This window comes from Triturus cristatus, chromosome 9, assembly GCF_964204655.1.
Source record: "Triturus cristatus chromosome 9, aTriCri1.1, whole genome shotgun sequence".
In the NCBI taxonomy this organism is placed as follows: domain Eukaryota; kingdom Metazoa; phylum Chordata; class Amphibia; order Caudata; family Salamandridae; genus Triturus; species Triturus cristatus.
Window position 1 is genome coordinate 1,270,218,456 of NC_140592.1, and position 17,801 is coordinate 1,270,236,256.

General features: G+C 47.0%; 1 protein-coding gene across 1 annotated transcript in view; it reads right to left on the reverse strand.

The window, feature by feature from the left end:
• Positions 1-732: 732 nt before the first annotated feature.
• Positions 733-17,801, reverse strand: part of EAPP (E2F associated phosphoprotein) — a 61,472-nt gene continuing 44,403 nt past the window's right edge. Inside the window, exons 4-6 of the mRNA XM_085627427.1 lie at positions 7,788-7,908; positions 7,340-7,471; positions 733-1,417 (exon numbers count right to left, since the gene is read on the reverse strand). Coding sequence (XP_085483553.1) covers positions 1,153-1,417; positions 7,340-7,471; positions 7,788-7,908 — 518 coding nt within the window. The 3' untranslated portion in view covers positions 733-1,152. The remainder of the gene's footprint in view (positions 1,418-7,339; positions 7,472-7,787; positions 7,909-17,801) is intronic.

Consider the following 17,801-nt stretch of genomic DNA (forward strand, 5'->3'; position numbering starts at 1 on the left):
AACTGATGTAACTGCCTCTGGCTGAGCATGATGGGATATTGGCGGTCACAGTTCTTAAAGGCTCAGTGTACTTTTTCTTCCTTGATAGGCTCTGGACTACACTGTCCTGCAGTTCTTCACCCTGCTCTCACATAACAAAAGCGTTTTTGAAGGACTTTTTCTGTTACTTTACACAGTTTTTCATGCATTGGTTGCATGTTTCATTGGATTTTCACCTTTGTTGCAACAAGATGAAGAATTTTGTTCACTGTTGCCTAATTATGTAGGCTGCATAATGACTTTAAGTGACTATTCAAGGCTTTCCTGAAGAAAGGCGAACTTAATCACTTAAGAAGATATGTTGGAAAAAGTACTCTGGGGTCCCCGCAGGCAGTGGGACTATTCAATGCTTATGACTATACATGGCAATTCCCTGCAAGAGAATTAATTTTAAGTCTCACTTCAGTACTGGCCAGACCAGCTGCCTTGCCTACCGTGTGCCTTGAAACATTATTGTGCTTTTCACAGACATTTAGCAGTATCCAGTCATTTCAAAGTTCAAGATGCAACCCTCTGAAAACCTTGCTGAAGTTCACAAAAAAGCTTAAAATAGGTCTCTAAAGAAGATTTTTAGCTGCCTATTGATTTTATGCACCATAGTTTCTCTAAACCCACGATACCTCTTCGGCAGTGTATGTCTGTGCTTTATAAGTGCATATTTAGTAAAAACTCAAGCAATTAATACACACTGACTTTTGTAGGACTATAAAACCTATTTAATTGCAGACACAAGCAACCTGGTTTGATGGCAAGACCGAACCAGTGTTAAAGGACTTTATTCCTGGCATCAGCCCCCAGCTCTTGTCCCATTACAAAAGCACCTTGCCCTTCATCCAAAGGCCTTTGTTAGTCCCACCCCTCTGCAATGGAATAAGGGCAGAGGGCGGTAAATCTCCAGGTTTTCTCCACAGCAGAGTGACCAGTTTGTGGGTGCGGGTTACACATATTTTCAACCGTCCTTCTCGTGTCACAAAACGATGAGCAAAGCTCCCAACTCAATGCCATATACACAAGTCTCTTGATAGAGGGATACAGACTTTTTACAATATTAGCACGAAAAGGTGCAGAAGGTCCATGGAAGTGCGGAGCATTTCTCCCAGCAAACTGCTCCACTCAACAGTGGCTGGCAATCACATTGAAGAAATGATAGACCTCTTCCTTATCATAGACTGCAACTTCGGTGGAGCACTCGGAACATTTCACAGGGTGATACAGCTCCTGCACTGCTGGCTTCTCAGCGGTTTCAGCCATGCTCTTCTTTTTCGGCCTGCGCCGCTTTCGTCGGTCCAAGGCGTCTTGGTATTTTAGGACTTCCTCTTTGTTGATGGTGCAATTCATCACAAACATGGCTCGGTACTGAGTTCTATATGATTCATGCCTAAGGAAAGAGAAACAATCATTGGCAACTCTAACAGGTCTGGCTTGTAAATGAAAGATTCTTCAGTAAATAGTGAGTTTAGGCGCTATTATAACTCAATTCATTCACTCCTCCATCCATTTATTCATTCATCCACCCAATGACTCGTACTGGCATTCATCCACAATAAACAAATTGGATGAGAATATGCAAGATAAATTAAAAGAATGAGTAGAAAGAAGGAAAAATGCCACAACCTGAAAAGGAAACAATGCTACGGCCTAAATGTGGTGGGAATTTGCTTGCAATAAAGGCCAAAATGCATTTAGCCACAGTGTGTCACCCGGTGAACAGCAGATATCACATTGAGGTGGAAACCCCTACACACAGTTGTTTTTCAGCTTGTGTTGGAAGTTCTGCACCCTTCAAGTCCATTAATGTTTTGCATCCTCTAGCCTTTGTTTTTGTTTTCTGAAGAGAGCAAAAGAAGTCTCTTACTCAATAACTGCTCCAAGCCCTTCTTTACGGCAAGTGCCACCCCAGAGTTTACAGGCAGTAGCGAGTGGAAAGCCCTGCACACCCTCCAAGCCCGACCCCACACTCACAGAAAGTTTTGTATGTTGGAAGGTCTGCAATAAAAAATAAATAACACAAACACAGCAGGTCTAATGTCCCAATATGGCCACCACTTTTAGAAGTAATGTGTCAGCCATCTTGGAAAAGAAAAACAATGATAGTGCGCACAATGCCATTGAAAGAAGTCAGCTATGGAAATATTGCAAAGGCAGCCATCACTTGTAATGGTATTGTGCCTATTGTGTCATCGTTGCCCCTATCCAAGATAACAGGCATGTTGCTTCTGAGTATCACTTCTAATCAGTGTGGGTACTTGTTCCTATGTGGAGAGGGTATAGAAAACGTTAAAGAAAAGGTTTGGTTGGAATATATAGTTCCAGGGGGATCTACCTTATTTGGAAGTGTTGCCCTCACACAGGCAGGCAGGACGAGGGGTAGGTGACGGCTGCTGACCGTGCATGGAACTAAACCGCAATAATCTTGCGTCCCCTGCCTTGAGCTAGGGCACATTATGGCCTATGAATAGGGGTTGATGTATGGATTCATACTGGGGTGAGTATGACAGATACCTAGGATCTACTGTCTCACTACCAGGGATTGAGTATAAGAAGACTCTAGATACCCACCCGAATTCAGAGGTAGGGAACATTTTTTTGGGTCCAGAAGAAACGCTAGGGATCCAGTACTGGACCATCATAGCGTGAAACATGTCGACCTGAATAGTGAAACCTCGATAGCTCACTACAAAACACACACTGAGCAGTGGTGTATCATAACCTTGCGCACACCACTGCATCTCTGTTTTTAACCTTACCAAAGGGTCTCAGAATAGATCACACTCTCCACCTTAAACATTATACCCCACACACTCGAAAGCAGTAACGTCGGATGCAAGAAAAGATCTCTGACAAAGAGCCCTCTTGCGGGGACGTGGGGCATTGCAGCGTCAGCCCCACGAGGAGCAAAACGCCTGATGACGAAGCATGACACCCACAAGGGTGTGTGAGGGCAACACTTCCAAATAAGGAAGATCCCCCTGGACCAATATATTCCAACCACACCTTTTCTTTAACGTTTTCTATACCCTCTCCCGTAGGAACAAGTACCTACACCGATTAGACGAGTCCATTATAGTGAGGACCACGGGTACTGGACCTTAATCTGGCTCCTATTCCCCCTCTTTTTGATTCATGTTCTAAATATCACTGCCATCTTAAAACAGTAAAGATATGATACAGTCTTGTCACTAGCATTCCAAGATGCCACCTGGTTTAAAAGCAGTGGACATGGCACACTGCAGATGGTGTGGCAAGAGAATGCTCTAGCAGTATCAGCTGGGAAGCTGCTAGGCACACAAAACACATTATGAAAAGGGTTCCATCAAAGGAGAAAATGAACAAGCATTTGCAATGCAACAGGTCTCGCATTTACACGAGTTTGAGCTATTGGCATTGTAAATGACAATGCCTTTTATTTATGTTTTTGTTTTTGAAACATAAATAAAAAGCATTGTCATTTACAATGCCAATAGCTTAAACTCGCGTAAATGCGAGACCTATTGCATTGCAAATGCTTGTTTTGTATACTGTGCCGCAGTCCAGAAAGTTTTTAGTCCTTTTGTTTTGTGCATTTGCTCTCAGTAAAAATCCCAATGGGGCAACTAAGGGCCTTGTGGAGTTGGGGAGGGGGCAGGCGGGTGGCTAAAGAATGTGGTCTACTTCTTGGGCGAGTAATGCACGATTGTTTCTAGAAGTTTGGAGGTCTGGTTACATCAGTCTCGGGGGGGGGGGGGGGTTATCTGGTAAATGGGGTCCAATAAGGCCTTTTTGTGGGCTGTGGGGAGACGCTAATTTGAATAATCATTGCACTGTTCCTGGCTGTAGACAAATTCAGATTTGTTGAGCAAGTTTCAGCTTCCCGTGCTACTTCAGTTAAAACAACGACTTCCATCTTCTTGCAGCTTACTCGTATGTCCTGCATGAGCAAAATCCTTAACATTTGTAAATGTATGGCTCACCGCTGGATACACTCCAGTGAATGTTTCAATACAGAAAACACAAGAGAGGTAGTGGTGGATACAGGGTCGCACCTCAAAGTCGCTGGATAAATGGGCTTGCAGAGTGGGTGTTACAAAGTAACCTACACACAGACAAGTAGGATTGGTGCCACTCGGGCTAAGACACCCCACTATCTAAGGTATCGATGACACTAGAAACAACAGTAACTTGTTTCTTTGCAACCATCTTGTAACAGTAAGTGACCATTAGTGGAACAGCCGTTACTGATTTAAGATGTGACATACTTATCCCTCTCCTAAAGAAGGCATATGACTTTTCCCGCAGGTCTGTTGCGCAACAGACGAGTTGCAAATTTCTCATGTATGAATAAATCCCTAAGAGCTCAGTTCAGACCTACTCTGAGTTTATCTACTTATCGGATGATTATTAAGCAGGTGTTCAGCTTTCTCACAAAGCTTAAGTTATATCTATTCCTATAATAGGTGATCTCTCGTTGATCGCAAATAGTGGTGTAGTGGAAGCCTTGATCGTGCTGCGCTATTCAATACAGCCAGCCCATGCTACCCTCTATTGTTGATTGACTGCACGCGGAGAGACAACCATGGATTGGTGGGAGTGCGAGTAAGACTTTGAATCAATACCTCTTGATGGAGCCCATCAGCGAGTGTTACTGTGCCTTGAAGTGCCTACCTTTTCTTTCGGACTTAATTTTTTTAAAAATTTTATGAAAACATGGGGCATAGTGTACATCCTTGTTGATTAATCTTGGCTTATTCATTTTTGCCTTCCACCTCTGGTGGAACAGGGAGCTTTAGGAGTAATCTTTCTCTAAATAGAAGTCGTGTTAAACACAACCAACATTTAATCCTAGCAAAACTGAAATCATGCTGCTGAGAGCCTGCTCTACAGTTTGACAGTGAAAGTCTGCCCTGCTGCTGCAAATGCCAGTCCCATGCTTACCCCCGACACTGTGGTTTGGGAGGTCCTTGGTCGGCCTTGATCTTGTTGTGCTGCTTCATAATGATCACAGAAACCAATCAGAAGGTGAGATGTTCGAGAACAGTTTTTCTACAGTCGGTGATTTAGTCTTTCGGAAAAGGACGTTGCTTGCCCAGCAACGTAACATATGCACAGTCATCAGGTTCAATCGATCTGATAGTACTCTATCCTAAGATCAGACAGGCCAGGCAAAATTGGGGGAGGAGTAGCAATAATCTTCAGAGAATCTCTTTTCTGCCACACATCAGACACATCCCTGCACCGCTCATTCGAATGCATGAAAATAGCCCGGGTTGTCAATCCTTCCTTGACGATCTACCTCCATATAATCTACAACCAACGAAACCCTCCAATAACTTTGTGGAACACTTCTCTGAAAAGTCACCGACAAACAGATGCTATTCCCAAAACCATTCACATGGGAGACTTCAACAGACTGGGGGAACCCAAAATCATACATATACCAGGAACAAGATAATAGCATGCGTCTGTCCAACCCCATTCAAAAGATCCACAATACCGATTCAGAACCGGAGGAAAAGAAAAACAGACCTCTCATTCACATTCATCGAAGGCTGCGTTTTACTTGCCTTCCCCCTACTGAAGTAGATGAGACCAATCCTTTCCCACTACAGCTCAGCTTCTCAATACAACTTTACACATAAGAAACTTCCCAAAATCAAACCATGGGTCAGGAACTGCAAATTAATCAAAGCTGAGTCTCTGAAGAAACAAACTACCTAAGCTCAACAAGACTAAAACATTTGACCACATAGATACTATCTGCGCCCAATACATGAAAATTATTTATGAATTTGCCAAATATACAGACCCAGCAAAACTAAAAGCTCTGAATAATTACCAGCAATCCACAGTCTGTAAATATCGCCATAATGGAAGTTAAATGCCCGAAGTCTGTAGGTGAGAGCTGTCAAAAGCCTATACAAATCTTCTAGATAGCGCAACAAAGAGGTGTTTATTGAAGGTGGAGAGAGGAACCAGGTCATGTTGAAGTATGAATATAGGGACACAAACCAAGGCCAAACAGGGAATTGGTCATGGCCAATGGGGGGGGACTTATGCACAACACAATGTACTGAGGAGATTACACTCAAGAGTGAGGGACATTAAGGTTAAATTTAGGAGCGCAATCAAGCGAAAGGTCACAACAAAAAGGGGGAAAGCAGAGAAGGCAGCAATGCCTAAGAATAGAGACAGAGGCAAGATGTGAACACAGGTACCGGGCAAGGGAGAGAGCTGCACACAAAGGCAAAGTCATGGCTGAGAGGACGGTAAGGGCTCGACCTCTACAAAGCTAATAGCGAGATTATGGAAAATGTTTTCAGGTCAAAGATCTTGACGTATGGCAGGGGATGGGGAAATTGCGCACTTACGGAATAGGGGGGTGAAGTAGGTGCATCTGATGGTTTAGGGAAAGCTAATCCTATGATAAGTGGCCTTTAGAGAAAATCATCCGTGAATGACAAAAAAAAGGTTCCCACTAGGAGTTAATTGAGAGTTATGTTATGCTAATATATTTTCTACAGCACTCAATTACCGTAGGGTGTCTTAGCACTGGCTTTGATACAGGAGAAGAGACGTGAAGGAGTAACAGCAGGCCTAGAAAGTACTGAAAAGCAGATTTTTAAGAGATTCATGAAGGTAATAAGATTAGGTGCACTCTTAACATGGAGGCAGGGTATTCCAGGTTGCTGTCGCTCCAAAAAAGAAGCTCCTGCCTCCCCAGGTGGAGCGTTTAAATTTGGAAACAATTACGTGTTTGGCCGTGGTGGAGCGTAGAGTTCGACTTGGGGTGTACCATTTAAAGATTTGCTGTAAAAAGTCGGGACCTGAGCAATGGAGTGCTTTAGGCAATGCAGAGTGTCTTGAACGTGATGTGCTGTCTGATAGGGAGCCAATGGAAGTTCCTAATTCCAGAGGCTACAGAGTGATGTCTTAGACTTTTTAGGAGAAGTCTTGCTGCAGTATTTTGTAGTATCTACAGTCTGTTAATAATGTATTGGTGTGCATGCAGTAAGTAAGGCTATTGCAACAGTTCAATTTGGTCATTATAAGAGTTGCTATAAGAGTTTTCTGAAGATGGATTTGAATAAATGGAATACTCTTTTGGAGCATTTTCAAGATGAAAAAAGTGGAGAAGGATAGGGCGCTGATATCCTTGCTCAAAGCTATATTCCATACAGCTTCTGCAATTTGTTAGACAGCTCCCTTAACCCACTGATTACTTAGGAAAACTCAAACTATACTGGTTGTAAATGATAAAACATAGTGAGCGGTCTGCACTGGTTCAGCAGCAGGCACACATAAGAACCACATAAACAAATGTCACCTCTGGCAGTCCAAGCACAGTGTAGTCATGCAGGCGGGACAATTCAAGATGGCGTCACTGTTGGGAAGGGTCTGAGGCAAAAGCTGTGAATTCTGAGGCTGGCCAGGAATTTGTCTTCTTGAGTTAAAGTACCTATGAAATGAGACATTCAAGTACACTGTGAGAAAGAATCCTCTTCTACAGAACAGTCAACCCTTTACCACCGATAACACATCAAGATTTAAGTTTCTGCAGTGGTTTATTAACGACAGCCAGTGCTATGGACCCCCACTCTTCTGCACCTTCAATGTGCACTGTTGCAGATTGAAAGGACAATGTTTTGACTAATAGCACTACATAATACAAAAAAATTAAACAAAAGCTATGCTTCCATTTTACCAGGTCACATCACTGAAAGGCCGGAGGTTAATGAAAAACACCCTTATTTGAACCATTTAGTGCCTCTCACCCTCTCCGCTGCGCATCCACCCAAGCTTGGTCCCGATCATCCTTGTGGGGGTCGTACAACAGCTCATCATTAGTAAGGATCCGATGCTTGTGCTTCCGTCTTTTCTTGGTCCTCGTCTGACCTGGGGGGGGTGAGAGAAGACTACAATGACACCCAGCACATCAGCATTCCACACAGAAACCCAAGACTGAGACGCAAAGTGAAGTGACTGGATTAATACAGAAGACACGAGTCCTACAGAACCTTAGTACGGAAAGGAGAAATAGTTAACACTTTAAAAATATAGAAAACAAGTAAAATTACAGAGCAAAGGGCAAAAATTCAACAAAAATGATAGAGAGGACAACAAGCATGTAAAATATAGGCTGCAGAGAGCAACAAAGCAGATGGAACAATCTTGGGCATAAAAGTGACCTGAGGCGAGGAAAAGGAAATTTGGTCTGAGCGTGACATGTAATGTATGAAGCACTTTTTGAATGACTGAAATTGTTAAAACGCAATTGAGAGATTAAGAAAACAAAGCTCTGGAACAACAGAAGACATAATACTAAGGACATGGACGATCTAGAACCTATGGGTAGAGTGCGCAGATATGTGAAGGAACTGAAAGAAGACGCAAATCCTGCAGACCCTTCGGATACAGACGGAGACTCAACAGTAATGATACTGAACATAAACATGCAGAGCACACAAATCTAACACACCATCAGGGAGCAGGGCATCTTTTGAAGAATTCTTGTCATCACAAGGCAAACCACTCATTGTTAAACTCGCTCAAACATCACTTCACATCCATAAGTCAGATGACATACAGAAGAGGAAGGCACTCTTATCAATTTTTTCAAATTATTCGTGTAGAAATGCTGCTAGAATTTTCAGAATAAACAATTCATCTAGAAGGAATGAAAGGGTGCATAAACGTTGCACCATCTGGCAGGGAGAAAGCTAGTTTGGGCATTCCCCGAAAACCTTGGACAGGCTGTGATGAATTTACGCCTCCCATGTATGGTCCAGTGCACGGCCCAGTAATACTTTAACAAGGATATTTTTTGTCTAAAGACCAGTATTTGTACCACGCCAGGTGGACGCAAGGCACAAAACTCTGCATGCTGGACCTAGTCTCTCCTCTGTAGCAGTACGCAAAATGCAAACAGTAATCACAGAAATGCACTGCAGCACCTGTGGATAAAGGAGAGCAGAAATGACAAGGAATAAAAGTTCAAACATCCTGCAATTTAAAAAGCAGGACGAAGAGACTGAAAATCTCTAGCCTTTCCAGAATCTTAAGGGGTTGCCTCACATGAGAAAACAAGCAGACAATGAGCCCGTTTTTATACATTCAGGTAAATCAAGACTTCTCCCCTGTAACTCGACATGTTTTCTCATAGCAGAGCAACAAATTCACCATTTGACCCAAGGCACTTACTAAGACTCTCCGTATTTTCTGCATGTTTGCAAAACTTTCAGCGAGCTTTAAAGAGGCTGAAAATCAATATAATGGTGCACTAGGCAACACTTCCACAGGCAATAATGGTATTCCAAGTGCAGAAAAGAGAAGTCCTAATTGATACAAAGAATAACACTTAACTCTACAAAACATAAGGGTGTAAAGGATACTGAATCCATATAGAGGCCAACAGTCTACAGAACATGTGTAGAGAGAAGGGACTGATTCACTTTTCAGAACAGAAACTGCACAGAACATTCAAACAGAAGAGAAGCGATAGGAGGGTTGGGTGGTGGGTACAAAAGTGTTGTGTTGAGATAGTGTGAAACCGTTTGCTATGTTATGATTCTAATGCGTTTTTGCAGTGGGACAGCTCGATGCTGATCATATAGGAACATAGTCCATGTGTACAAATATAGTAACAGCGTCTGGATTGATGACAGCGATTGTCAAATAAATTATATACACACACACACACAGAAATGTCAATAAAGATTTATTTAAAATAAAATTTAAAAATAATGAAGGGAAGCGACAGAACAAAAGTGCAGAGAAAAACGATTGTGCACCTAATTGTGACCAATGCAAAGAATGAACAAAGTGCAGCAAGGGCTAAGGTGCAGAGGGGAAGTTACAGCTTCAGGGTGGCTAATGGGAGGTCAGGGATGTTTAAGATCCCCCAGACAGGTGATCTCTCTTCTCTCCACCATAGGCTGATCGCTAAACCAATGCCCCCCCCCCTGCACTGCATCGGTCAGTGGTTAATTACAACCCTGTCTTCCACAGCACAGCTGCATGCAGCCTCATGTTACAAATGTTCACACCATCTTGCTATCCAGTTTTAGAGGTTCACTGACACTGCATCTTTTTAGTCATATCCTTCCGAACCCTTTGTTCTAGAAGTTCCTTGACTGTTTGTAAAGTTTCATCTTGTGGAATATTTGTATATATCAATTCCACATCGTGGGAAACCAGACAATGTTGCTCAGAATCAAAGGGGATGTCAGATAGTACAGTGAGTATATGTTTGGTGTCCTGCAGGTACAAGGGCATTTTGGTGACCATCGGTCCTGAGAACCAGTAAACAAACTGGGAAAGTGGCTTGAGCGAGGACCCAATCCCGGAGACAACGGGTCTACCTGGGCGTGGTCGTCCTGGTTTGTGGATCATCGGCAGGATGTAGAAATAAGGGATCTTAGGGTGAGTGTTCAACAGAAACTCTGACTCAACTATGATCCACCCGGCATCTTTACCCCTCTCTACCAAGATCTTGATTGTCTTCTGTGGTCTAGGAGTAGGGTTCCCTCCAATCGTCTGCAGTATTTAATATTGTTCAGTTGGCGATGACATTCTTGTTGGTCAATGATAACCGTAGCTCCCCCTTTGTCTGCTGGTTTTATCACAGTCACACTGTCACTTCCCAATGACTTCAGACACTCCCTACTAATATCTGCTCCTCATTTTTCATAACACATCAGCTCCTCCCCCTTGGGGATTTGTAGCCCACACCAGGTACCTTGCGGTCCTGGTGCGAGGAGGGAAACCAATGATGAAGCATGTCACCCATGGGTGAGTGGAGGTTCTCGTCCTTGAAGTGACTCACTTGTAAGTCCTTACAAGATGGTATAAGAGGTAGCCAGGGCTCGTACATTAAAAGTCACTAGTGGACTGCAGCACTGAATTGTGCCACCACAGCTGTGAAACACTGAAATAATAACTCTAGGCCTGCCACTGCAGCCTGGTTGGGCAACTTAAGCCTGCCAACTCTACATGGCCAAATAAACCCGGTCGTTAGGCCAATACCTTCCTCTTTAGGTCTCGCCTGCGACAGCGCATGCACTGCATGCGCTCCTGCTTGCATGAGATATTGTGTTCAAGGGGCTTGCAGCCCACCCATTGTTTAACATTGCCACTCTTATTTGCGGTCTTCTAACTAGCCAGACCGTGCTGGCTTCACTTCCTCTTCTCTCGGATGGAGCAAGGAGAAAGTACTGCCTCCTTCTGCTTGATTGTGCTCTTTCCGCTGTTCCTGCTGTGATTGAGGCACTGCTTTCAGTTTTTTCTTCTTCCCTGCCGTTCTTGTCTAACCTCTTGCCTTTTGTAGCTATGTTTTACTATGCACGTCACAGAAGCCTTTTTCTTCTTTGAAATGGATGTTTCATGTGGCAACAGATGTTGGCTGCTTTTATTCTGACAACATATTCTCTGCTTCCAAATATATTTTCACTAAGACAAGGGTACAATTGCTTTTATCTGATAGAATTTTTTGCCAAATGTCCTTTTTTCCCCCTCTTTTTCACGCATGGGGAGATCGACTGATTTGCTCAGAATCAAAGGTGGGTTATGTCAAGCCCGAAAAAGCATAGGCAAAGCCAACAGGGCTCGCCTTTGATACCATTGGCTCGGACATTGCCTTTTGTTCATTCTGTATAGCATGGGCATTGCCGAGATTGGCAATGATTTGTACACATGCTGTATAGTAATGTGGCTGCTGTGCAGCATTGGCAGTGCCGACTCTGGCAATGATTTGTACCCATGCTGTATAGTAATGTGGCTGCTGTGCAGCATGGGCAGTGCCGACTCTGGCAATGATTTGTACCCATGCCGTATAGTATTGTGGCTGCTGTGCAGCGCAGGCAGTGCCGACTCTGGCAATGATTTGTACCCATGCCGTATAGTATTGTGGCTGCTGTGCAGCATGGGCAGTGCCGACTCTGGCAATGATTTGTACCCATGCTGTATAGTAATGTGGCTGCTGTGCAGCGCGGGCAGTGCCGACTGTGACAATGATTTGTGCCCATGCTGTATAGTAGTGTGGCTGCTGTGCAGCGCGGGCAGTGCCGACTCTGGCAATGATTTGTACCCATGCTGTATAGTAGTGTAGCTGCAGTGCAGCATGGGCAGTGCCGACTCTGGCAATGATTTGTACCCATGCTGTATAGTAGTGTGGGTGCTGCGCAGCATGGGCAGTGCAGACTCTGGCAATGATTTGTACCCATGCTGTATAGTAATGTGGCTGCTGGGCAGCGCGAGCAGTGCCGACTCTGGCAATGATTTGTACCCATGCTGTATAGTAATGTGGCTGCTGTGCAGCGCGGGCAGTGCCGACTCTGGCAATGATTTGTACCCATGCTGTATGGTAATGTGGCTGCTGTGCAGCGCGGGCAGTGCCGACTCTGGCAATGATTTGTACCCATGCTGTATAGTAATGTGGCTGCTGTGCAGCATGGGCAGTGCCGACTCTGGCAATGATTTGTACCCATGCTGTATAGTACTGTGGCTGCTGTGCAGCGCGGGCAGTGCCGACTCTGGCAATGATTTGTACCCATGCTGTATAGTATTGTGGCTGCTGTGCAGCATGGGCAGTGCCGACTGTGGCAATGATTTGTACCCATGCTGTATAGTAATGTGGCTGCTGGGCAGCGCGGGCAGTGCCGACTCTGGCAATGATTTGTACCCATGCCTTATAGTAATGTGGCTGCTGTGCAGCGCGGGCAGTGCCGACTCTGGCAATGATTTGTACCCATGCCGTATAGTAATGTGGCTGCTGTGCAGCGTGGGCAGTGCCGACTCTGGCAATGATTTGTACCCATGCTGTATAGTAATGTGGCTGCTGTGCAGCATGGGCAGTGCCGACTCTGGCAATGATTTGTACCCATGCTGTATAGTAATGTGGCTGCTGTGCAGCGCGGGCAGTGCCGACTCTGGCAATGATTTGTACCCATGCCGTATAGTAATGTGGCTGCTGTGCAGCGCGGGCAGTGCCGACTCTGGCAATGATTTGTACCCATGCTGTATAGTAATGTGGCTGCTGTGCAGCGCGGGCAGTGCCGACTGTGGCAATGATTTGTACCCATGCTGTATAGTAATGTGGCTGCTGGGCAGCGCGGGCAGTGCCGACTGGCAATGATTTGTACCCATGCTGTATAGTTATGTGGCTGCTGCGCAGCGCGGGCAGTGTCGACTCTGGCAATGATTTGTACCCATGCCGTATAGTATTGTGGCTGCTGTGCAGCGTGGGCAGTGCCGACTCTGGCAATGATTTGTACCCATGCTGTATAGTAATGTGGCTGCTGTGCAGCGCGGGCAGTGCCGACTCTGGCAAGGATTTGTACCCATGCTGTATAGTAATGTGGCTGGTGTGCAGCGCGGGTAGTGCCGACTGTGGCAATGATTTGTACCCATGCTGTATAGTAGTGTGGCTGCTGTGCAGCGCGGGCAGTGCCGACTCTGGCAATGATTTGTACCCATGCTGTATAGTAGTGTGGCTGCTGTGCAGCGCGGGCAGTGCCGACTCTGGCAATGATTTGTACCCATGCTGTATAGTAGTGTGGCTGCTGTGCAGCGCGGGCAGTGCCGACTCTGGCAATGATTTGTACCCATGCTGTATAGTAATGTGGCTGCTGTGCAGCATGGGCAGTGCCGACTCTGGCAATGATTTGTACCCATGCTGTATAGTAATGTGGCTGCTGCGCAGCATGGGCAGTGCCGACTCTGGCAATGATTTGTACCCATGCTGTATAGTAATGTGGCTGCTGTGCAGCGCGGGCAGTGCCGACTCTGGCAATGATTTGTACCCATGCTGTATAGTAGTGTGGCTGCTGTGCAGCGCGGGCAGTGCCGACTCTGGCAATGATTTGTACCCATGCTGTATAGTAATGTGGCTGCTGTGCAGCGTGGGCAGTGCCGACTGTGGCAATGATTTGTACCCATGCTGTATAGTAATGTGGCTGCTGCGCAGCGTGGGCAGTGCCGACTCTGGCAATGATTTGTACCCATGCTGTATAGTAGTGTGGCTGCTGTGCAGCATGGGCAGTGCCGACTCTGGCAATGATTTGTACCCATGCTGTATAGTAATGTGGCTGCTGCGCAGCGCGGGCAGTGCCGACTCTGGCAATGATTTGTACCCATGCTGTATAGTAATGTGGCTGCTGTGCAGCGCAGGCAGTGCCGACTCTGGCAAGGATTTGTACCCATGCTGTATAGTAATGTGGCTGGTGTGCAGCGCGGGCAGTGCCGACTGTGGCAATGATTTGTACCCATGCTGTATAGTAGTGTGGCTGCTGTGCAGCGCGGGCAGTGCCGACTCTGGCAAGGATTTGTACCCATGCTGTATAGTAATGTGGCTGCTGTGCAGCGCGGGCAGTGCCGACTCTGCAATGATTTGTACCCATGCTGTATAGTATTGTGGCTGCTGTGCAGCGTGGGCAGTGCCGACTGGCAATGATTTGTACCCATGCTGTATAGTAATGTGGCTGCTGTGCAGCATGGGCAGTGCCGACTGGCAATGATTTGTACCCATGCTGTATAGTAATGTGGCTGCTGTGCAGCGCCGACTCTGGCAATGATTTGTACCCATGCTGTATAGTAATGTGGCTGCTGTGCAGCATGGGCAGTGCCGACTCTGGCAATGATTTGTACCCATGCTGTATAGTAATGTGGCTGCTGTGCAGCATGGGCAGTGCCGACTCTGGCAATGATTTGTACCCATGCTGTATAATAATGTGGCTGCTGTGCAGCGCGGGCCGTGCCGACTGTGGCAATGATTTGTACCCATGCTGTATAGTAGTGTGGCTGCTGTGCAGCGCGGGCAGTGCCGACTCTGGCAATGATTTGTACCCATGCTGTATAGTAGTGTGGCTGCTGTGCAGCATGGGCAGTGCCGACTCTGGCAATGATTTGTACCCATGCTGTATAGTAATGTGGCTGCTGGGCAGCGCGGGCAGTGCCGACTCTGGCAATGATTTGTACCCATGCCGTATAGTAATGTGGCTGCTGTGAAGCGTGTGCAGTGCCGACTCTGGCAATGATTTGTACCCATGCTGTATAGTAATGTGGCTGCTGTGCAGCATGGGCAGTGCCAACTCTGGCAATGATTTGTACCCATGCTGTATAGTAATGTGGCTGCTGTGCAGCATGGGCAGTGCCGACTCTGGCAATGATTTGTACCCATGCTGTATAGTAATGTGGCTGCTGTGCAGCATGGGCAGTGCCGACTCTGGCAATGACTTGTACCCATGCTGTATAGTAATGTGGCTGCTGTGCAGCATGGGCAGTGCCGACTCTGGCAATGATTTGTACCCATGCCGTATAGTATTGTGGCTGCTGTGCAGCGCAGGCAGTGCCGACTCTGGCAATGATTTGTACCCATGCTGTATAGTAATGTGGCTGCTGTGCAGCATGGGCAGTGCCGACTCTGGCAATGATTTGTACCCATGCTGTATAGTAATGTGGCTGCTGCGCAGCGCAGGCAGTGCCGACTCTGGCAATGATTTGTACCCATGCTGTATAGTAGTGTGGCTGCTGTGCAGCGCGGGCAGTGCCGACTCTGGCAATGATTTGTACCCATGCTGTATAGTAATGAGGCTGCTGCGCAGCGCGGGCAGTGCCAACTCCAGCAATGATTTGTACCCATGCTGTATAGTAATGTGCAGCATGGCTAACAATCATAATAAAAAATAATTATGATGCATTCAGCGCTGTTGCACTTAAAATAAATAAATAAATAAATACATTTTAAAAAGCGCATTGGCCCTGGCTGCTTTGTAATGCTTTTAAAAATTAGTTTTGGCCACACTGCAGAGCATACGCGCTGCTGTACAGCATGGCTACAAAACACTGCCTAATATTAGTAAGTCACCCCTAAGGAAGTTCTTGGTATCCCATCAGGCAGGGTGCTTAATATTAAAAAAAGAAAGCCATGATCCTTTGGTGTTTACTGTGAGAAAGTGGGTTTCTGTTGCAGTAACCCCCCCTTTTTTTGCCTAATAGCTGATGCACTTTTCCTTGTTGTGCCCTGGGCTCCTGCCAATCAGGTGCCCAGGGCCTATGTTCCTTCCTTAAAACACACAAACTCCCAATTGGCAAACCCTGGCCACATGTCAGCCCCTGGTAAATGGTACCCTAGGTACCCAGGGCCTTGTGACCAGGGAAGGCCTCTAAGGGCTGCAGCACTCCTTGTGCCACCCTTAGAGGCCCTGTACCCTTACACACACACACTGCCTTTGCAGGCTGAGTGTCTGGGTGCAGGACAAAACAAAGAGTCGACATGGCACACATCTCTGTGTGCCATGCCCATCACCTACACTGCCAAGGAATATGTCAGCCACCCCTCTGGCTGGGTGCCTTATGCCTATGGTGTGGGCACAGGAGCAGGAGCCCTGTGCCCCTACAGTACCCAGGTCCATTCCTGGGCACTGTAAGTACAGTGCTGCCTTTCACAAGTACATGGTGCTGAGAGCTCGTCAAACACGAGCTCCACAGCACCATAATGGCAACACTGAAGACTGGGAAGTTTGGTATCAAACTTCTCAGCACATTAAACCCACACTGATGCCAGTGTGGGATTTAATGTACTAAGCACCCCAGAGGGCATCTTAGAGATGCCCCCTTACAGCTAACCTACAATCCACGTCTGCTCTGAGGCTGCCCAGGCTGCCACACAGCAGACACGTTGCTGGACCCCTGGGTGGGAGAGCCCCTGCTCTCCCAGGCCTGCAACAATGCACATCCTGGGTGAGGTGAGAAATCTCCTCCCCCAGGATGAGCAAAGGGAAGCTTCAAAGGCATGCCGCCAGTTGGAGTTTCCCCAGGCCACTGCAACCCCCCACTCTGGCAGGAAGCTTGGCCGGAAACCCCATACAAGGACAGGGGATGTGCCAGCCTGCCCACCCCACCCCTCAGGTGGGGGAGGCGAGGTGAAGCACATCTCCGGGCTCTCGCCATCTTGAAGATGGGAGGCCCTACCCTATCAGGATTAGGCTACTGACCCCCTCCCACAGGAGAGAGGCAGGATAGGGGGTGTACCCACCCCAGGACAAGGACCCATTGGTCCCTGGCCTTCACCTACCTGTAACGCCCCTAAATCTAGTATTTAGGGGCCCCCTGAACCTTCCTCCCCCAGATCCCAGATTCGAAACTACAAGAAGAGCAAGAAGAACAAAGACCTGCCCTGCAGCTGCTAAAAAGAGGAAGACACCAACTGCTTTGGCCCCAGCCCTACCGGCCTGTCGACCCTCGAACCTGCTCCTGCTCCAGCGCGGCATCTCTTGTGGCCAGCAACCTCAAAAACCCCGGAGGACCTGGCTACCTTTGAACTCTAAAGCCCCTGGGACTCCCATGAGTAGAGGCTCTACTCAGAAACCTATCTCTAACCCCTGGCAGCAGCCCGGAACCGCGAACCCAGCACACTCTGCACCAGCCAAGCCTGGCCAGTGCCGGAGTGAACAAAGACCCTGAGGACGACCCCACGGCGACTGTGACCCCGAGTCCGGCACCCAAGGACCCCCCTCGACATTCCGGAAGAAGCCTGCAGCCTCAGAACAGAGTGCCACCTCAACCGCGATCAACAAGAGGGTAAGATTCCCGACATCAAAAGGCACCCCTGCACCCGGCGCCCTGCGGCCCCCTGTGCCCAATCCCGGGGTACCCACCTAACCTACAACTACCCAACTTACCTCTCGAAGTGGTGGTGGCATCTGAAGCATCCTCGTCCCCGAGCTTGCAGCCTTTTTCCAAACCGGAACATTCCCATTGACTTCCATTGAGCGCCCGAAGGCTCAAAAGCA